A 21,520-nucleotide genomic window follows, 5' to 3' on the forward strand; every position below is an offset into this window, starting at 1 on the left:
TTAATATAAAAAATAAAGTTTCAAAACTTTTAAGTATTTTTGAAAACTGACGATTGGGACGCGATTTTGTTCCCATTGACGTCGATTCGACGTTGATTCAACGTTAGTGTTCTGACTGGAAATCGTTTCCCTCTACTTATGACTGTATAAAACTACCCAGTGAGAAATGATTTGTCGAAATGACATCGACACTGTCAAATTGATGTCCAATCGACGTCGAATTTGACAGTGTCGATGTCGATTCAACACCGTTTCGACATCGATTCGACGAGTCATTTCTCGTTGGGTAGCAGTCGGCTCATGATTAAATGAGGTGATCTCGCCATCCTTACTGAGCGCTTATTCTTTTCTTCTTTTTTTTATTATTCGATGAATCGGCCATCTGTGATTCCATATGACGGCGCGCGCAATGACGAAGTGTGCGAACGTACGGATCGCGTGGCACGCGAGATGGCATGCGGGTGACATCGATGCCGGCAAACGAGGTAACTTTCGTGGCGAACGGACGAGAGCTCTTCCGAAGTTCCCGAAATATTCCCGAATAGTTGCAGGGGCGATTTGGACTGCCAGCACTTGGATATACCGTGGGCTGATGACTCGGTTTACGGTCATGAAAATAGAATTACGAGTTTATTAGCGAATTTCGACCGACTTACAAACGATCTGAATTAAGAGGGAAAAGGTTATCGCTGCAAACTTTATTTTAATATAAACCGATAGATATAAAGAAATTTTGTTTTTATTTTATATAAACGAATTTGTTAGAAAATTTAAAGAAGTAAATGCTGAAGAAATGACTCGAGCTTCCGCGAGTAATCAGAAAATTATTTAAGTGACGCTTACTTCTACATTCTTATAGGAAGAAAGTAAAGTGATTAAAAAATAACATTTAAGAAAATGATTTACATAGATATATATAGATATATTATTTTGATAATACGTTGGGAAATATTTACGTGTGTTACAATTTCTGTTGCAATAATCTTGATGATTTCGAAAATAATCCAAAAGAACTCGTAATTTCTTATTCCACATAAAGTAAAGAATTAAATTAAAATTAAGAACTGAAGCTCTCGGGATATTAAAATCTTACTTCATAATATTAAAATAGATACATATGTTTATAATCTTTTATTTATTCGAAATCACAAAGAGTTCTAACAATTCGGAAACAATTACGTCAACATTTAATCAATTGTAATACACGACTTCTTGCGAACATTATCCCCAGCAATCTCTGACACGGGTTCTGTTTCTCTTGAATAGAACGACATATCACTTGCACTTTCTTCAGTACACAAGAGAACGTTTAGCACGTCGCGACGTCCTGAGATTTGCCGATGCCAGAACGACTGTCGCGTCGAATCGCATCGGAGTCGCATATACCGGTAGCGGAAGCGTGTCGGACCGTATTCCGCTCGTTCTCCGAGGCCGGGTACCGCGGTATGCCGTGTCGAAGCCGGCTATGCTATACTGCCGCCAATAATTCCGCTATTTCGGGTCGTCTAATTTGGGCCCGGTGACGCTGTGCTTTTAACGGCGGCGTTGATAGCGGAGCATCATCCAGTGCCGCCGGCCACCACCACCGTCGCCCAGCAATAACCACCGGAACGACGAGAGTTCGGTGGTGGCGAGACGGCCGCTCGCTGCAGTCTCCCGAGGGCTTGGGCCTCCTACTGCCACCCGAAGCTGGTCCTCCGATCCTTAAAGGTAAAATCAGCCCTTTCGTATCCTTTCCTCCCCGGTAAACACCGAGCATCAGTTACATCGCATTTACGTTACATTTACATTGTTGAGTGAGAAATTATGACATGGATACAATGCAGCTGGTACTCGGTGTTTACTGGATCGGAGATCTCGGCATTTTCCGCACTTTCCGAAACCCTCCCGGAACAGCAATTAATCCGCCTCGGATACGATCAGGCAATTGGTGACATTTGGATTTTGCAATTGTTGACGACGCGTTCTCGTAAAATCGACGGCTATTCTGAATTCCTCGATGTAACTGTTGATATTTTTGTTTCGGAATATAACATTCGGTGTCATTACGACGACTGAAGCGAAGAATCTATTATCCTTGGCCTTCCATAAGATTAATTTTATATATGGAATTAAAATATTATTGTGCGTGCGTCTGTAGCAATAAAGGTAAAATGAAAATTGAATGATTAATACATTTCTTAAAAATGAAACGGAAGTGGGATAAAAGAATAACATTAGACCACGTGACGGTGGTAAGTTTATAGAAGGCTTTTTCGACTTGATGTATGTACCTACAATGCAGATTAATTTTAATTATACTAATTTTCAGTACATTTTCGGAGAAATTTAGTGGTACACACATTCGGGAATCTCGAAAGAGTTAACCATGGAATTATGATGTGGATTATGGGGGAGATGGTTTATCATGTTGAAATAATTTTTCATGCCGAGTTTCTGATAAGAAGCAATTACGGGAAGCGTTCAAAAGCAATTCGGAAGTCTTGTACATTGCAAGCCAACAATTTGTAGTTCATAAACGTTATTTTTACTCCACATACGTCGCTGCTTCTGGCACACGTACAAAATACCCAAAACTTCTTTATATACGGGTATTTATTTTTTAAAAATAATATCTATTATAAAATTCGTGCCGATAGTATTCATTGTTTCTTTTCCTTCAATGTAAAAAGAAAAAAGAAGCAATTGAATTGAATGTTATCGTGTCCTAAAAGAATGTTATTATATTTATAATTACATCTATACACTACATCGAAATAATTCTGAAGAGTTAGGAAAGATTTAGTTTCTCTGGCGCTTTCTCGCGGGTTTTACGAAACGCTTTTCGGCAATTTCACCAAGTCCGAAAACGGGAGCGCGGTCTACGGAAACTGCATTCCTGTATCCGAAAATACGTGACCGTCGGCGAAGCGAAAATTCGACGAGGCCGTCATGTCGTGAGTCGGCGAGCTTCAAGTAACAGGATGGTAAAGTGATCGTTGGCGTGCTGCCACATAGAATCATTTACTAAAAGTCACGACTGCGCGTTCGGGACGTATGGTAACGGCAAATCAGAAGGATGCAATGGGATTAAACAGTGGGGTGCAATCAGATTGACGTCAGATGAAATACAGGCGATTCGCGTCTAACAATTCTGGACAAAGAGAGCTAAGTGGCATCAAATCAAGCTACTTGTCTATTTAAAAAAAAAAAGTAACGGGTACTATCGAAACAGATAAGAAAATAAATTATTATACTTGATCTGTCTTTCGAGATACTAAGAGAACTTATAAAACGAATAAGAGTATATGTATGTGTTCCAGCGAGAAATGACTCGTCGATCGATGTCGAAATAATGTTGAATCGATATCCACACCGTCAAATTGATGTCAAATCGACGTCGAATTTGATAATGTCGATGTTGACTCGACATCGTTTCGACAAATCATTTTTCACTGGGGTACAATTACATAAATTTTAAATATATTATTATAGATTAAAAGTGTATTAATATATTCAAAATATATTTCACTCTCTAGTGGACATTCTCTTTTGGACATTCGCTCGTCTGCATTTTCATCAGTTTCGTAAGAACTGTTTGCCAAATCAAATAAAGGAACAATTCAACTCACAATCTATTTCCTTTTTTAAATTAAAAAGATTAACTAATAAGAATTCTTCAATGTCGCCAGCGATAACTAACAACGTCAGTGTTTTCTTGACCATACCTGGCACTTTTAATGATACAGAAAATTTATTGCGAAAAAAGTCGAAATAGACGCGTAGACATCTTTATACTGTTACTGCGACAAATATTATCATATGCCTCTGTAGTCGAATTGGTGAGACGCCCGCCTAGAGTGTAGGGGAGGTCCAGATTCAAACCCTGGCTGAGGTAATATTTTCGCAATAAATTTTCTGTATTATTAAAAATGCCAGGTGTGGTCAAGAAAACACTGACGTTGTTTAAAAAAAAGATGAATCTGAAATTGTGTTGAGCAGACAAATTTATTGATTTACACGAAGACATGATATTTCTCAAACTTTGAGAAAAATTTCGAGTTAAACACGAAATTTCTTAACGACTTTTCAGCGCGATCAAAAGAATCGATAGAGTTAACAAGGATGGAAGGGAAACAAGTCGACGAACTGAAAGTTCCTTCAGTTGAAATCCTCCTGTTTGATCGATTTCCTCCGACGATCCCATTCAGTCACCGTTAGAGCTCGTAAGATCACGCGTGGTAATCTCGACGAGGAATCTCTGTGACGAGCGAAACGCGAGCACTTCCTCGCGGTAGCATTCGGAGAGGCGTCTACCTATACGCCGCAACTCGCCCGGCCTATTTATAAAGTGCGACCTCGTGGCACACACCGCGATCGCCACTACCGCCTACCTATCATGGTCGTCCCGCGTGCAAATCAGCGCGCTGTCTAGCCCGCTTCTTCCTAATTTCCGAACGTTCGAAAAACGGGTCAAAGCTATTTTCGCGCGAAACGGCCCACGAAGCCTCGAAAGTGCCGACAACGTTGCCTCGTTTGAACGAGCGCCGTGTACCACGCGTGTGCACCGTGTCTTCGATTTCGCTCCTCTTCCGCCGCAGTTGTTCTCGATAATGAGCAAGTCTCTCAATCTGGGAACGATTTAGGGAACGCCGTAAAATAAGAAGGTAGGCGTTTGATTCGCGCGCCACGCGACCAGCTGAACCGCAAACCGGTTCCGATCCCTGCCGCCTCGCATGCCTCGTATGATCATTGATCATCAGATTCATTGCGATCGTATCTCTGAATTAAATCTCAAGATCGAAGTCTTATTGTTAATCGTTTTTCAATCGTAAAATTATATTCGTCAAAATATATTGACGGCACAAGACACACGGCATGTACAAAAGAATTGGGTTTCTAATTTGAAGAAAAATATGGTTAATAAAGTAAAATTGCAATCTTGTAAGATAACAAGGATATCGCCTTATATCGTAAGTGCCAAATTAACATGATTTAGGTCGGTATTCATAGCGTCTTAAGGTGTTGTAAACCAATCACAGAGCCGTATTATCATCTCAAAGTCTTGCTGGTTGTAAACCAATCACAGGGCCACGTTAACATCTTAAGCATTATTTAAGATGATGTTGATATAAGAATCGACTACGAATACCGGCCTTAGCGAAGCATATCGTTGAGTTCGCTTAAATTGAAAATTTAAAAGATTCTTATCGAGTCGCTGTTTTATTTAAAAATATCGGGAACAACGAAACATGAATAAAAATATCAGGAAATTGAAAATATTTTTTAAATTGAAAGTTTAAGTGAAGAATAAAGAATCTTGTGGCTACGATATTTTTAAATAAAACATCGAGTAAATAAGAATCTTCTTTACTTTTATATTATCGGCAAGAAACATAAAATTGCAAATATCATCGTTTTCTAATAATCGTGTTTACTTTTCTAGGCGTCCAGTCGAGACGGCGTGCCGAAATGTCGGGAATAGAAGGTGAGGGCCCCTTTACGAGCTCTGTCACGACCATGTTGCTTGAGTATCATCGTAGATAGATAAACGAGTGTCAGTGGAGGAAGTCACGGGAACGAGCGTAATTCAGCGTATGCGTGCAAAAACGTAATGTTCAATATGATCAACGTAATGTGTAACGGAATGCAGAGCGTATTAACCAAAAAGACTCTGGACGACCGCATTCTCGCACAATCAAAACGTACCTCTGTCTACTGCCTCTGGGGGTGCAAACAGTTTACATCCTGTCGCATTTCCGCGATATATAATGCCGCTGTGTTCGCCGCTGCACTGACGATGTTTATTAACAAGAAGCGCTCGCCGAGCTACGTCATCGATCTTTATAAAACTCTGCCTCTCTGCGAAACGGCCAAAAATAATAAGAATCATATATTCTGCTCTTGTCGACAGAACTGAGAAGTAGAAAAATATATAAATACATTTTCATCCTGTCACTTTATAGATTTTTTTTTCTCGAACACGATGCTTGAAATTATTGGAACATTTTTTAATGTTAATAGGAAATCGTTGCATCTGATTTTGTGTAACTGCCAGTCTTTTTGAGTTACATACATTGAAAAGACAAATTTTCGCTACCGTAGCTAATCATGTTTTGCTAAAAATATTTTACTGCCGTCCCGAGTCGAAATTTTGATACTATTTTGTCACTTTTAAGGATAATTTACACCTACTTGGCTGATCTATACACCTACGCATATCAACAATAACCTACTTTGATGATTATATTTTTACTGCTCCCTTGAATCTTTAATTCCAAAATTTTACTTTAGCTCCCACTTAAAAGGACCTACTTTAATGCTAAATTGGCAAAAGTAGAAATTTCCGACACTATCGGTTTTAAACCATCAACATTATCGTTGAACATATCACGCATTCTCCGCCATATGACGCATAAACTTCGTCCACTAACGCATCGAGGACTTTAATCTTTCAAGCCCCGTTGGTTTCACTCATCATCGAAAAGAGACATCTTTCATTGCGGATGATCGCTTCTTATCTTTTTCCGATTAACGTACATACGCTTGTATTGCCGAACGATTATCTTCCACTTACGAAACGATAAAAACACAATAATGTAAACCATACTGACACGATTATAAATGTATAACCGCAACCGTTATCCAAAGCTGCTAGGCATGGAGTAAGCATAATAAATTAAAAAATAAATTATTATCTTCCATCTCGCTTTTGCAGATTCGCAGAACGCGTCGGAGCAGGACGACACTCAAGATGAGGCCACGGAAACAGCGGAAGTCAGCAATGAGGTAGCGAGCACGATAGACGAGTCGGATACCTCCGAGCTGTCGGCAAAATCGTCTACGAAGGAGTCGGAAGAGGAACGAGAGGAAGTTAAGGAGAAGGAACGAGAAGAAGTAAAGGAGAAAGAACCAGAGGAAATTAAGGAGGCAGGAGACACGAAGGAGTCGCCGGGTCGCGAAGAGACGCAAGAAGAAGAAACGTCGGCCCCAGGTTGGTGACGCGCACTTCGATCAATCAAGTAAAGTTTAGTAAAGTGTCATCAAACGTCGCTTAACTTTAATCTCGGTTTAATTCATGTTTGCCTCTTTCTAAAGTAACAATTGGAAAGAGACAAAGAACGAATGAAGCTAAGCTTAAAAGTTAAGCGACGTTGGTGAAACCGGGCCTAAGAGAGAATCCGAGTATTTTTAGTAAGCTCGAATATGAAAGTATTTGCGCGAGGAAATCATTAAACGCCAAAGTGTTGGAAGATTCAACGCGGGACAACTATTATATAATTAAGCGATTAAACAACGCAATTAAAGCGATTAAAATTAATGCATTTATTAACGTTGGACCGAGAAGAGCTACGATCCAGGCCCGTTAAATCCAAATTTGCATCGTATACACTTTTGACTCATAAAATTCGATAATGTCAAGAGCTAAATGATTTCGAAAATGTTACGAACGTATTTGTAACATATTCGGGGTAGCGGTACATTGTAGCAAAGTATATCGCTGAAATGGTGCGCCAGAATTCGCAGGCACACTCTCTGTTTTCTGGGAATTTGAAAATTTGGTCCTGTGCCATCTTGTTTTTCGTTACCTCCTTCCAACATTAGATACACCGCGGTATAATTGAACTCGGGACAGGGATTAAAGCGCGCTGTATCTAGATAAACAATACAATTTGATTATACTTAAGGCTGCTTTCCTTTTAGGAGACACAAATCGACACGAGTTAACAGACCCGAGAACAGGTGGTCACAGTTAAACGGCAAAGGTTCAAAGAAAAAGGTTTTAAGAGATGGATTCTATCGAAAAAAGATTGTACCGACAAAAGATTCTATCGAAACACTCGGAGCGGATGCGTTCTCTTCGGCCAAAAACACACTCCGACTCCACAGTGAGAAATCTTTCGTCGATCGACGTCAATTCGACGGCGTCGACGCCGACTCGACATCGTTTCGACCTCGACTGACGAGTCATTTCTCGCTGGGTCTCCTCCCGAGCAGAGGCGTAAAGTGTCGATTGAGTTTGAATTAAATTCTAAATGGAAAGAGTCGTGTGTCGATTTGTGTAAAAAATGTGTGCTCTAAAAGGAAAGCAGTCCAACCCTTACGGAAAAAACACTCAAGTTTTGTAAACATTTAAATCTGGGTGCTTACGCCCAAATTTGAGAGTAAATGCGGACAATCGAGTGTTAACACTCAAAACTTGAGTGTTTTGTTCCGTAAGGGAAAGCCCGGTTTCACCAACGTCGCTTAACTTTAAGCTTACACTTGTTAGTTTAATTCGTTCTTTGTCTCTTTCCAACCGTTGCTTTAGAGAGAGACAAACGTGAATTAAACTAAGATTAAAGTAAAGCGACGTTTGGTGAAACCGGACCTAAGTGTCGTGAGAAATTCGCGGAAAGGGCCGCGTTTTTCCTCAACTATTGAGAACGCGGATTCTGCTCACTTCCGGTTTGGCCCTTCAGTCGAGGAAAATGAACTCTCGCTCGCTACCTCGATGCAAAGCTGGAAATTCGTTGGCGTGAAATTAAGTTCGGCGTTTCTGGGACATCCCGCGGCCGGTTAAAATAGAAATTCTATCAATTTGAAAGAAATTACGCACGGACTCACGCACCGCGCGTGTTTACCCCGTCGCGCTTGTCGGTACCAATCGGCCTCGCTCACCAAGTCGTCGACGTGTGTTTGCGTTCGCGCTACCATTATTCGCATAGACGTTCACGCGTTTATTTGAATAGCGACGTCAGCGGATAGTCCGGCGCGGATATACAGCGATCTGCGTTTCGCGCGCGTACGCTTCAAGGAAATCTAAACGCGCGAACTATTTCGGTCGCGCGCTACAGGGTTCCCGCGTTATTTACAAATCTTACGCTCCCGCGCGGCGCGATATACAATTACACAGCTACCTGACACTACAATGGAAATGCCCGATATAAATTCCCGGAATATGAAATATCCGTTACGCACAACGCAGACTAGTGGCGCTCTCAAAAATAGAATTATTGGCAAAAACGAGAGGGAGCCGGGAGGCAGGGGGCGACGAGAGGAGAGACAAGAATATAAAAATAGACGATACGCGTGGACCGGGACAATGAACGGAATAAGAGAAGATGAAATAATGCGGGGAGAAAGAGAGCAGAAAAACTGAACACGAAGTCCCAGCGGAAAAGAGAAACGCCTTGGGCTGGACGTGAGTGCATTAAGAAAGCGTCGTACAAAGCGAGGGATCTCTGTGTCGTCGCGGCAATTTTGAAAATCTCCGGTTCCGTTCGGGCAGATCAAGAAATGTCGCTTGTCTGACGCGCGACAAGTTTACGGTCCGCAAAAAGAAGGCTGCGGAGGCCTCTCCATGCGGAAAGAGAAATGGAATGGGCGGTGGAGAGCAAAGTGGGACGCGGCAACTGGGGTGCAACCAATGTTATGCATCTGTTGCGCACATTCGCTACCTTATCCCGTTCGTAAGCAAAATAACGGATAAGGCGGAATTGATTTCCGGATTGCCTCTTAAGAGGCAATTTTCGGTCGAGTAAAAACAGGGCGAGGAGAGTGGGGGTTTCGGGCGCGAAGGGAGAACGGCGTCGTTCTCGTCAATTCGTAGCGTCAGGCCGTCTCGGTGCCGACGTTGTTTCGCAACCTCCCCCCTCGTCTTCGACTCCAAAAATAAAAACGCGCAAAGGACACGCGGTTGCGCCGCGGTACAACAACAACGCAACAACGTGATTAATGGCGCAGACAAGGCGCGGCTGTTATTAGATACCCGCTGCAAAATCGCGTGGCGAAGAAACGCACGGGCATTTTCTGCGTTCGCGATCCGCGGGTAGTTTCGCGGCGCGCGCGCGGAGATCCTCGCCTCGCCCCGCTTCGCTTCGCTTCGCGCGGCAGCTGCACAGGCGTCGAACGAGCGACCGAAAATAAATCCCCGCGGCGGGAGAATCCCCGTACGTTGTTTTAAATAAAGCGAGCGCGCGCGCGATAGCCGAAGCCGGTCAGCGCGCGCGTTCGCTCGCGATCTCCGCTCGCGCTCTCTTTCTTTCTCTTTCTCTTCGCGAATCGCGGAGAAATCCGTGCGCAGCGGCAGTAGCGGTACGATAGTGGCGGACTTCTCGCAATCGGGTAAAAACACTGTGCTCCAAAGCGCGTTAAAACTCATCGTTGCCGCGCCCGCCCGATTCGCGCGACCGTCCGATCGTCGCGGGTCCTCGGGGGAGGCGGATTCACGGTGCGATAAGGAACGGACGCCTTCCAGGGGGGGAGGGCGATCGAAAAGTCCGCGGATTCGCACGGCGGGCGCGCGGACGCGCACGGACGGATTGTCGCGCCCGCGCGAAACCGGTTGTTTTACAATGCTTCTAACTAACTGCCTCGCGCGTCCCGCGGGCCGCTCCCCGCGGTTCGCGCGGCTCTTAAAACGCGCGGCGCGTTGACGCGCCGAAGAGAGACGTGCCGAGGCGGCCGGACGTGCGAGGTCCCGACAATCCGCGGTGCCTCTTCGCGCGAGCGATAAGCGAGTTACGCATTGGGAAGCGCGCGCGGTGATATCGCGAGTTCTAACTCTCCTCTACCTCGAGCCGGCTTAAACGCGGAGGAGTATCGTTTGTCAAAATTCACTCCCTTTCGCGAGCCGACGCGATCGCGTTTCGGTAGGAAAACGGTGTTGTCTTCAGTTGTGCGAACGTCGGGAACAGTGTTTTACGCAGCGACCACTTGCCACCGGCTGCGTTCAGCGGAGAAAGCCGCTTTGCAACTGTAAAATTCGTGAATCTGATTGGCGTCTTCTTTTGATCTTGAGCGAATTTAAGAGCATACGCCAATCAGATTCACGAATTTTACAACAGTTGCGAAGCTGCTTTTTCTGCTGAATGCAGCCATTGACGTTGTTTCGTTAGGCTGGAACAATTCACGCTTTTAGAGTAATCCGCGCGTCTTGTTGCCGGTTACGCGATATATCTATGCGACAAATTCGAGAGCAAAACGCGCGACACAAGCGGTGCTTTCTCGTAAACCCTAGTAGCACAGTACACATGGCTAAACATTGTGTCTGTTTGTTTTTCGCTGAACTGGCTGCACTAGTTCACAGTTTATCTTCTTCCATCTACATTGGAAAGAGAAAGGTAAACTCTGAACTGGTGCAGCAAGTCCAGCTCGAAAGAGCAGACCAATTGGATAAACATTGGCTAAACATTGGCCCAACATTTGGGTCTTTCTAGTTGAACTTGCTGCACCAGTTCAGAATTTATCTTTCTCTTTTCAATAGAAGGAAGAAGATAAACTGTGAACTAGTGCAGCCATCAGTTAAAAAGAACAGACACATTTGTTATATTGGATAGGCATTAGCCAACGTCTTCCAATGTAAGATCATTATTGGCTATGGAAAAAGTGTAAATTACACGATAATAATTATGTAACATTAGATTTGTAATGGAAGTGCATTGGCCGATATTTAGCAATGTCTACCGAGAAAGGACTCGTCCATTCGACATCGATCGACGAATCATTTCTCACTGGACGTAATATGAATATTAGTCATTAGTCTAACATTGTATCAATATTGGGAATATTAGATTTATATTATTTCCCAATATTGTGCTACTAGGGGAATGTCGGAGGTTTTTATCGAACGACCTTGACGACAGAGCGTGTGTCTCGGTTAAAACGACAGATGGTTGTAAATTCAGGAAGCAAGACGCGAGTATGCGTAAACAGCCGACGCGAATAATCGAATGTACATAATTCAGTGTTCGAGAAGCACCACTTGTCGAGATTTACGCTCGGGCTCTTCAATCGCGGATTAAAAATAGCGATCGTTCTGGCAGAAAAGCAGCGAGTTTTCTTCCGCTATTCGACTAGCGAAGCAGTATTTTGTGGGCCGTTGGTATATTTTCTCCACGTAGTCCGAAAACATAGTAAGTAGACATGCGTTTTCACACCTGCGCGTAAGCGTAATTTTATCCCAACGTTACAGAGTTGTACGTTTATCTGTCTAGCAAAGCTGATATATGATTTACACATGAGTTACACCGTAAATAATCTAATAAATAGATTAGATAATTTAAATAATGTAACAAATAGATTAGATAATTTAAATAATCTAATAAATAAGTTACATAATTTAAATAATCTAATACAATTAATTGGAGAAGATGTCACTTCTCGAGGATCTTGGTATCTTAATAACAATATTTCTGTGTGAACTTTCTACACTTTTTCCCATTCACAGTCAGTAAATTGCGCGACAATTCTTAAAACGCAACTTTTTATTGGAATAGTAAATCCATGTAAACTTTAAATCGACTTGACTTTTGACGCTAATGAGCCTCGCATTAAAATCTCCGTATTTATTGCGAAAAGTATCACTTCGGTTATAAACAATCTAAATTTTCACCTAATGAAATAGATTCAATACGATTATACGAATGACTGAGCTATCATCCGGTCTGTTTCTCTACAGCCGAGCTGGCGACCGTCACGAGGAGCGCGTCGTCGGACGACGGCGTGCTGGTGTCGGGGGTAGCCGCGAGGCAGGCGGAGCCGGGTGCAGGGGTGCCACTGGCAACCACCGTCGGCGACGGAGACGGACAGCAGCGTCGCGTCAGCGGCGGTCCCAGCGCGGCAATTGGTGAGTGGAATTCATTGCCGGTACTGGTAGAACGTCTGCGCGAGGCGCTCGAGCTGTCCCTGGCGGCGGGTTGCCGGCGAGGCGGCGACGAGCCCGGCGTCGGCGTCGGCGTGGGCGCCGGCACCGACGGCCTCGGCGACCAAACCTGCGCGCGCCGTTCCATGGAACAGGCGTTGCTCGGTTGCAACCACGACGTGCCCGTATCGAGGAAGGACGAGCTCAAGTTCCTGGAGGACCTGCTGCTGTTGGACATCCAGACCGCGCTCTCCCGTTTGCGCGAGACCCTCGAGCGCACGGACGTCGCGACCCTCGCCAAGCACGGTGGAGTGTCGGACCCCACGAGTAAGCTACACCTCCTACGGTTGGTGTCGAGCCTGCTGTCGCGGCTGCAGGTGCCGACGGAAGAAAGGGAGCCGAGTAGCGGCGAGGCCGACAGGACGGCGGACGTTGCGGCGCAGGGTAGCGGCGCGCCGCCCGGACGAAGACGGCGCCCCGTCAGACACACCATCGGCGTCTCCGCCGAGGAGATCGCGCGCGCGAGGAGGCAGCTGGAGGAGAGCAGCGCGGACCTGGCGAGGCTGAACGACCAGGTGTTCCCGGCTGTACGACCCGAACCACCGCTGCCCGCGTCGCGTAACGTAACCAGCGGCGAGAGGCCGCACGTGGAGGAGATCCACGACAAGTACACGAAGGACGTGATTAATCAGCGTCAGTCGTTGCGCGACAGGAACAAGGACGCCGGTGCGTATCGGCCGCTGATTCCGTCGCAGATCGGTTATGCAGATCGGCCGGTGGTCGCACCCAGAACAGCGAACGAATCCAATACCCAGACCCGGCAACGCGACAGCGTCGACGGCTATCAAGAGAAGGTGAGCGACGACGAGGAAACCGCGATCAAGAGGGCGAGCGAGGAGCAGAGCCGGGTGACGAAACTCGCGGCGGCGCTTCGGCAACGCGCGGAACTGATCAGCGCCGGTAAATGCAGCAACAAGTTCGCGGCGAAAAAGTCAAAGATCAAGCGCGCCAATACCATCGACATACCGAGCTACCTCAAGTTGCAGACCGATAGTTTCGGTTACGACAATCCCGGCTGCGTGGTCCTGCGACGTCCCATTAACGTGGGCGACAAGATCGTGGCGAACGCGTCCAATCTCGGCGTGCCGTCGTTCCAACCCAGAACGGAGAACGATAAGAAGTTCCTGGCGTTGATCAGCCGGAACGAGACGCAGGCGTGCAACGCCGTGCCCGCCTTTGTCAAGTCCTTCGGCTACAACAAGACGATGGATATGCCGCAGACGAACGAAAATTGGAACAATCGGTTCTCGAACATCAAGACCGCCTTCGACAAGCCCTCGCTCGCGAACGATGCCGACAAGTTGTCACCGAGATTGCAAAACACCGCGAAACACTTCTCGGATACGCCCCAAACGTCCCCCCAAGTCCCGGCGAGGAAGAAGACGCCGGCCAGTGGCAGCGCGCCGCACAACGGCTTCCCGTTCGCAAACGTAAACGTGCCGCAGCCGGACGCGGGCTTCAGACACGCACCTTCGTCGCCGTTTCGAAAGATCGAGAAGCCACGTACACCAAAGTCCCCGGCTGGCTACCATTGGCAGAGGGACAACGCACCACCATCCGGAAATTCCTTGCGTGAGAAAGCCAAGATGTTCGATCGAGACGGCAACCAATCCCAACCGCCGTCGTACAACGCGAACGAGAACATTCAGAAGTCTACCTTTCCTCGACCACCGTGGATCGAACACGACAGAAACGAAGGCAAATCGAACAAGATGGTGACCGAAAACGGGCGGCTCGACTATCGGCTGTTCTGCAAGCAGTTCGCGCCCTTCATCGGCAAGAACGCCGCTCCGGAAGCCAAGAGCGTCGAGGATTCTCGCAGGCGCCACGAGCACTCGAACGCGCATCGCAAGAACTTGGCACCGTTGAACGAGAAGCTCGGCGTGGTAGACGGGAAGATTTCCTTCAGGATGTTCCCTGAAAAAGGACCGCAGGTCCAGTATCGCCCGAGCGAGCCGCGTCGCGCAGTTGAGGAACCAGTTCGGGACAAATTTGATGTCCGCAGCGAGAAGAGTGCCTTTAAATTAGCGCAAACCACAGCGCGTAACGACAAGGATCCGTTTGGAGCTGCATTCGCGGTGAACGCGCCGATCGATGCGATGCTCAAAGGTAGCTCGTCTGTGGCCGTACAGACGGGTGTCAACGACGACGGTCATCCTGGGGAGGCACGCGTGTTTCGAGTAGTTCCTAGAGTCGCAAAGGGACCGCCGTCCGCGTACAATAACGCATCTGTTCAGACCCATAACGAGTCGGAAGTGGAAGCCAAGGAACACTGGACGGCTCCTCAATACAACGTCGTTCCGAAATCGGACTCGATGTATCATCCTGCCGGGGAGCCGAGCCATTTCGTTCTGGACCACAATCGCAATTATCATGCCTTAACGACTGACACCACGTCACGAAACGAAGACATGCCCTCAGCGAACAAGAATCCGTGCGACCTTGTCAAAGAAGACACCGTTTGCGCGCCGTATACCACGGAGAAGGTTCCGTTTCAGGCGATTTCCGGCCATCAGTTGCCGGAACAGCGCGAACCGGTCCTCCGAACGAGTCCGCGATGTGAAAATTACTTCTCGCCTAAATCGGCGATTGATAATCAATTTCAAATGTACCCGACTTATATCCCGTATGTTAAATCCAACAAGGATCCATTCGAAGATCGGATGCCGAGCGTGTCGCATGAAATCGGCAAAGAAAAGCCCTTGTGTACAAATGACGGCGTTTTGCCGGAGGAACAGAATATCCAGAATCAGGACATCAGCGCGGATACCGGCGTCGTCACGCGGTACACCTGTGCGATTGCGACCGTAGCGTCTGCGGACGTTCCGACGGCGCAACTCAACGAAATCAGACTGGAATCTGGAACGTCATCCTCCTCCTCACCCTCGCAGCTCTGGTCGCATCCCAAACCGACCAGTAGCGAGACCACCACGACCGAGGACGAGATACGTCGACACAACATGCTACAGCAGAGCCTGGTGCGTCAGTTGCAGAACGAGCGAGCGATGCTGAACGATCATCATACGTCTGTCGTTAACCAGCCTAGCAATTTCAATCAGCCTAACAGTTTTCATCAATCTAACAGTTTTAATCAACCTCTAAGATTCCAATCGCCCGAGACGCCGAAAAGACTGGAACTGCCCAAGAGACCGGAGCCACCGAAAAGATCGGAACCGCCGAGAAGATTGGAGTCGCCGAAAAGGCCGGAACTGCCGAGAAGATCGGAACCGTCGAGGAAGTTGGAACCGCCGAGGAGATTGGAGCCTCCGAGAAGACCAGAGCCACCGGTGGTCGTCACTGGTTTGCTGTCGGTAACACCACCCTCCGGATTCAGCGCGAAGAACCGGATCACCGCTCTTAGAGAACAGTATGAACCGGGCGGCCACTCAAAACCCATCCAAAAGGAACACTCGCCGATCCCGAGCGACACGATGGACTCCAGTGACGAGTATCTTGTATCCTGCACCAACAGGCCGTCCAGATCCATCGTTCTGTCAAAGTCCGAGTCGTGGCACCAGCTGGCACTCTCGAGGAGTCATCACGCATCGTCGCGCCCGGTACAGGGTAAGTTGCCGCCGCAATCCCTCGCCGGTACCGGATCCTACCTTCCGAAACCGCCCAAGCCGAGGTCGCCGTCGTCCTTCAAGATGAAAAAGCAATACGAGGCGTCCTCGTCCTCGGACAGCGTAAAGAAGATGGAGGACAAGATACGCAGGTACTTCGACAGTCCGGCGAACGACGGCGCCGCGGAGACGAAGGACTCCAAGGGCAGACGTTTCTCGTCGCGCGACTCGGTGAAGAAGGGCCTTGTCGGTCTGTCCAGGAGTCGCACCATGCCGGGGATATGCGACGAAAGCCTGCGTCTGACAATCCCGACGGTGCCGCAGATTCCCGTGGGGAGCCTCAACAGCGCCGACGTGGACAAGGTGTTTGACGACATCTTCGAGGAGGCTACCAGGACCGACGATCATCATTTCTGATCGACCGATCTTCATCGTGTTGTAAAGTGTCGGCGCGGTGTGCACTTGGGGGACTTGACGACGGTAAAAGCGACGTCCGTTCAAGACTTTTGCGAGTGCTCTTTGTGCGAGAGCCGGCGACACTCCGCGCCGCGCTGAACATCGTGATAAGAATGCGATTCTACACTAGTCTCGATATGCTACGTAATCCGGCCGACAACGCGGATCGTTAAACTGTGATCTTGCCCACTTTGACTCGCACTTGGCCTGCCCTTGACAACTGCAATCCGGGACGACGCGCACACAGCCGGTTAATTCTAACTGTTTAGGGGTTTGCAGATACGATTATTGTTACTCGTTTTCATAAGACTGTTTCTGTAAACGTTAACTGAGATTCTAGAGCTGTTCTTTAGGATTTAACCGATCCTTCACTTCCCTCCGTGTTGGCATCGACTAGCGTTTAATGGCAACGATCTACCTTCTTCGTAAAAGTGAATCCAGTATTCCAACTGCATTTTCTACAAAATGCCACGTGTTTCAATAGAATCGATGATTTAATCAACTTTCATGGATAATCGAAGAGAAGCGGAAGGCAGCTCCGTTAATAGCAGCTTGGAATTTACGGTCTAATTCGCCGTGTGCAATTCTCGCGAACTTTCGCTATCGCCGAGCTCTAGATTCGAAATTCGTGCCGAAGCTCTCTTCGTCCCAGTATCACGTCTAACGAATCTGATTAGAAGCTGCATATTTGAGAAATAGAAACGTTCCGCGACGCCGTTTTCGACACGAATGCTACATAGCCCTCTGCGAAAGCAGCACGTTTCGTGCAACCGCGGCGGGATTGGACGCCGACACATGGTCTTCGTCCATTACGAGAGACGGTAGTGCAGATCGATTCAACGACCATCATCATCGCCGGTGTCCAGCGCCCCACTTCTTCTCGCTCAAGATCGCCTCGCTCGCCGGCATGTGCGCGGGAAGAGTCGAGCAACGCGGTGCCGCTGTATGCGCGAAACCCGCTGTAACCAGCAAGAAACGGGGAGAACACCGCGCAACGCATCGGTCGTTCCGCCGTTACTCCGCTCGATGCGCGATTACAATTAGCCACGAGCCGCAAAATCCGCATATGTAAAAGATTCGCGCGTCTTACACGCGCGACTCTCGCGCCTCTACCCCTTTTCCCAGCTCTTCTTCTCTCAACATTTTTTTTCTCCCTTTCTTCTTTTACTTGAACCCTAGTCGCGAGCGCGACGCGCACGTTCTCGCGGACGGAGTCGCAAAGAGGACCGCGCCAATCCCCGAATAAAGCAGTGAGTCACAGCCCTTATTTTTGTTGATCCTTTTGTTACGCAGTGACGTATACAGTTTGCACTGCTGCGAGTGTGTCTAAAAGAGTGTAATCGTAGTGTACGCGTGTGTGCCGCGCGCTGGTACAGTTCGCATAGCGATGCTGCGGCGGCCCGAATAACTCGGCTCAGATCTCTCGAAAGCATCCCCCGAAAATATGGACGCTTCGATGAATACCAAAGACGACTTTTCTTTTCGCCGCTCGGGATATAACTCCACGCACCGCAGTTGCAGTTCCGTATTTCACAGTATTTGCGAAACTTATTGCATCGAGTTAGTCCATTTTTCCAGAACAAGTTTCAATCAGATTTTTTTTATATCGGTGAAATATTTCCCGGTGCGCTATATCGCATAATAATAAATAAACATAATTACACGCGCACGTAATATTAGTTAATTATATATTACGTTTGTCATCTTCTCCCTTTATAATGAGAATTGAAGAAGAAATGCAGAAATCAAGCAACTTTTTGGATGGATGTTTTTACACAGAGGACTTATAATATTGAGCTGGCATGGGGACAATTTTATTGCACGCGTTTGCGACAAAAAAAACAATTTCTTCGCTTGATATTTCGTTCGAAAGCGTCGCGCGATTCTGCAAATTTGCATGAAAAATGTTAGTTCTTGAAAGCAAACTGAAGTATTGGAAGTGAAGTTCCCTGTCGAGGAAAAAAATCTACATGGCATTGAATTGTACATACAGTAATGGACAGAATGGTTGCAACAACACTTTTTTTTTAATGAGTTTGGGAATATGCGTTTAGATTTAGGATTACGTTTCAAATCTTCTTCCCCGAGGAACATTTTGCTCGATGGCCATTTCAAAACCATTTTGAGCGTTTCTCGAACTATTTCTCGAATAAAATTTTCCTTGGAAAAAATGTTTTAGAACGTAATTCTGAATCTAAATGCGCGTTTCTAAAACTTAAGAAATGTTGCAACCATTCTGTCCATTACTGTACATCTAGCAGATTGAGACACAGAAGACTTCTGAGATTCAGTTAGATATATTTTTTTTAATGCTTTTTCTCTCGTTAATTCTGACGAATTGTGGAACAAAAGGTTTGGATTCCCGAAGTTTGAACGCGTAGTTTGAACGATAATCTACCCATGCTTGTCGCCACACCTTGTGACGTCCTCGTGGAAGTACAAGTGCGTGCGTGCGTGCGTACGCGCGCACGGACATCCTTTTCAACGCTCGTGCATGGCGGTGGCGTTGATCAATGTCGATCGATCGACGAATTTAGCACCTATCCACTTTAGAATCGAACTAAATCCGAAGCGTTCCTATTTTTTTTTTTACTTTAAATTTGTCACGTCCCTGTTACTGGCCGAGAATTTGCTAAGAGATACTCAGACAATTAATATCTGTACAGACACATGTATGTACGTGATCGCCCTGTTCTTTTTCATACTAAACCGTTATTGAATTTGTTTGTAAGACAACTAATGCATGTCGCTGCGGGCACGCGACGAGAGTGAGAGATGAACGATTCTGCTAGATCCAGGTTTTCTAATAATTCGCAACCTCTGACGCCTTTGTTGCCAGGATTCAGTTATAGACAATTTAAAATAGGTATAGAGAGACATTAACATTACAGTCAGATCTTACAATTAGTATGCATCTCAATACGAGTCTAACATATCGTGCGCTTTCTGAGCATTCATAGCTTTTCAGCGTCCTGTTGTTTTTTCAGCTCCGAAAAAGCCGCTGTCGCCGTTCGCCAAATTTCGTCAGCTTGACAAGCAAAATAGTTTGCCAAGGTGAGAATAGAAATTAAGACTGCATGATTGCGTGGGTGCTCTAACGTGGTAGAGATCATTAAAGATGTAATTCACATCTTGTCGAATGCTTCACATTTTATCACCGATTTGTTCATTTAGCTCCCTAAAATCACCGGGAACAGATTTCCGACTAAAATTTACCGAACCAACTGTACGAGACAACGCTGCGCAAATTAAAGAGCGATTACTGGCGTGGTGTCGGTCGAAAACCAAAGAGTACGAGGTAGGTGTGCGTTGTACATATATAAAATAATATTCTTTTGTCTATCGAGGGAAGCGCGCTACGGTTAGCGAGTTATTGAATGGAATATAAAAGCTTTTTCTCCTCTGTCCCACAGAATGTGAAGCTTGACAACTTTTCGACAAGCTGGAACAACGGTTTAGCATTCTGCGCGTTGCTCCACCACTTCAGGCCGGACGCTTTCGACTACAATTCTCTACGTCCGGAGAATCGCAGGAAAAACTTCGAACTCGCTTTTACGAAGGCCGAGTAAGAATTTCCCCATTTCCACTCCTCGAAATGCCGAGATATTCTTTTCTCGTTTTCGAGAATCTAATTGTTCATCTTCTTCTTTTGTACTTGCAAACTCAAGAACTTTGTTTTCTTGCAGCGAAATCGCTGGAATCGCGCCGTTACTCGACGTCGAGGACATGGTGATGATGCAACGGCCGGATTGGAAGTGCGTCTTCACATATGTTCAGTCCATTTATCGTCGTTTCAAGGATGAAGACTAACAGCCAGTTTAAAATCGCAGCAGCAGCAGCAGCAACAGCAGCAATATAATTCCATTTTACGCCAAGACATAACATGACCGCTACTCGTAGAGAAAAGTTTTTCTAACTCATATGTGGTTGGAAGAACAATATATAGCCATTTCTTTTTTTATACGCAGTCAGATTGACGTTCTTGCGGCCACATGTGAATCAAATCTGGTAGTAAGCGTAGAATTTGAGGCAATATTTTATGATGATGATGATGATGACGATGATGACAGCAATGATGATGATGAGTCATTGAAATTAGTCTCACGACCGCGTGAGAAGCTATGCATTCGTACATATCTTATATTTTCATATCTCGTACATGTCTTATATTTTTCTGGCACGCAGCCTTACTAACGTGTAATTACTTTGTACCGATGCTGATGCAGCGGCTAATGGGTTTTATAAAAACGCACAATAGTATCCACGTGTAAGCGAAACGTAGAATCGCTGCCAGTGACGTTAGCGTCGATAAAACTAATAAAGATGTCTTAAGAGTACCAAAGAGATTTCTCAAATATAAATATGTGATATGAGAAGAGTTTTTCAATTGTTCCCCCGTTAGCAAGGATCCTAAAGCCGTCTATGTTACCGACACAGTTAAAATAACTTTTGCGCTTGTGAATCTTTTTATTAATTTTTATGCACTAAGTAATATCAACACGAAGTTTCCAATTTTATTTTTAACGGTATATACAGTAATATATATATCCAGACTCTGGCCATATCACCGGTAAGATTAGTAAGCGGTAATTTTCTTAGTCAAGAAACCTGTCATACCGACCCTAACAGTTAGTTAACTTTAATAATTAATATCTCGCTTCGCGGGGCAGAGCAATACTTTTTTCTGCTAGATTCTTTTATTTTGAGCGAAAATAATGCGTTGAATGCGCTTAATTTCATTCGATTTTGAAAGTGAAGGAACTAAACTGATATAATTTATACCGCTTTATAAAACTGGCGCGAATTGACGAAAAATGGCGGACCAATCACAGGGTGA

The 21,520-nt window shown here is 46.0% G+C and overlaps 2 protein-coding genes across 3 annotated transcripts; both read left to right on the forward strand.

The window, feature by feature from the left end:
• Positions 1-358: 358 nt before the first annotated feature.
• On the forward strand, positions 359-17,022 carry LOC105565484. The gene is made up of 4 exons (XM_012018731.1): positions 359-1,710; positions 5,426-5,467; positions 6,698-6,973; positions 12,422-17,022. Exons 2-4 carry the CDS (start codon positions 5,452-5,454, stop codon positions 16,642-16,644), a joined length of 4,515 nt encoding a protein of 1,504 aa, XP_011874121.1. The 5' UTR covers positions 359-1,710; positions 5,426-5,451; the 3' UTR covers positions 16,645-17,022.
• Positions 16,670-21,059, forward strand: LOC105565432 (smoothelin-like protein 2). 2 transcript variants are annotated; one of them, XM_012018626.1, is made up of 6 exons: positions 16,670-17,933; positions 19,416-19,549; positions 19,671-19,737; positions 19,858-19,981; positions 20,097-20,248; positions 20,370-21,059. In XM_012018626.1, exons 2-6 carry the CDS (start codon positions 19,459-19,461, stop codon positions 20,491-20,493), a joined length of 558 nt encoding a protein of 185 aa, XP_011874016.1. In that variant the 5' UTR covers positions 16,670-17,933; positions 19,416-19,458; the 3' UTR covers positions 20,494-21,059. The 2 variants fall into 2 exon arrangements, with proteins under 2 accessions (XP_011874016.1, XP_011874017.1); XM_012018627.1 differs by lacking the exon at positions 19,416-19,549 and having other exon boundaries at positions 17,122-18,218.
• Positions 21,060-21,520: the final 461 nt, after the last annotated feature.

Source organism: Vollenhovia emeryi, unplaced genomic scaffold (assembly GCF_000949405.1).
Source record: "Vollenhovia emeryi isolate VEMERY1.0 unplaced genomic scaffold, V.emery_V1.0 DF939152.1, whole genome shotgun sequence".
Taxonomy (NCBI): domain Eukaryota; kingdom Metazoa; phylum Arthropoda; class Insecta; order Hymenoptera; family Formicidae; genus Vollenhovia; species Vollenhovia emeryi.

What these genes read in the sequence shown, in the direction of transcription:
- LOC105565432 (XM_012018626.1), top strand. Translation starts at nt 19,459, where the DNA reads ATGAACGATTCTGCTAGATCCAGGTTTTCTAATAATTCGCAACCTCTG. An exon ending in AAGCAAAATAGTTTGCCAAG is followed by an intron (nt 19,738 to 19,857) that starts GTGAGAATAGAA and finishes TTGTTCATTTAG; the next exon opens with CTCCCTAAAATCACCGGGAA. An exon ending in CGAAAACCAAAGAGTACGAG is followed by an intron (nt 19,982 to 20,096) that starts GTAGGTGTGCGT and finishes TCTGTCCCACAG; the next exon opens with AATGTGAAGCTTGACAACTT.
- LOC105565484 (XM_012018731.1), top strand. An exon ending in AGAAGAAACGTCGGCCCCAG is followed by an intron (nt 6,974 to 12,421) that starts GTTGGTGACGCG and finishes GTTTCTCTACAG; the next exon opens with CCGAGCTGGCGACCGTCACG.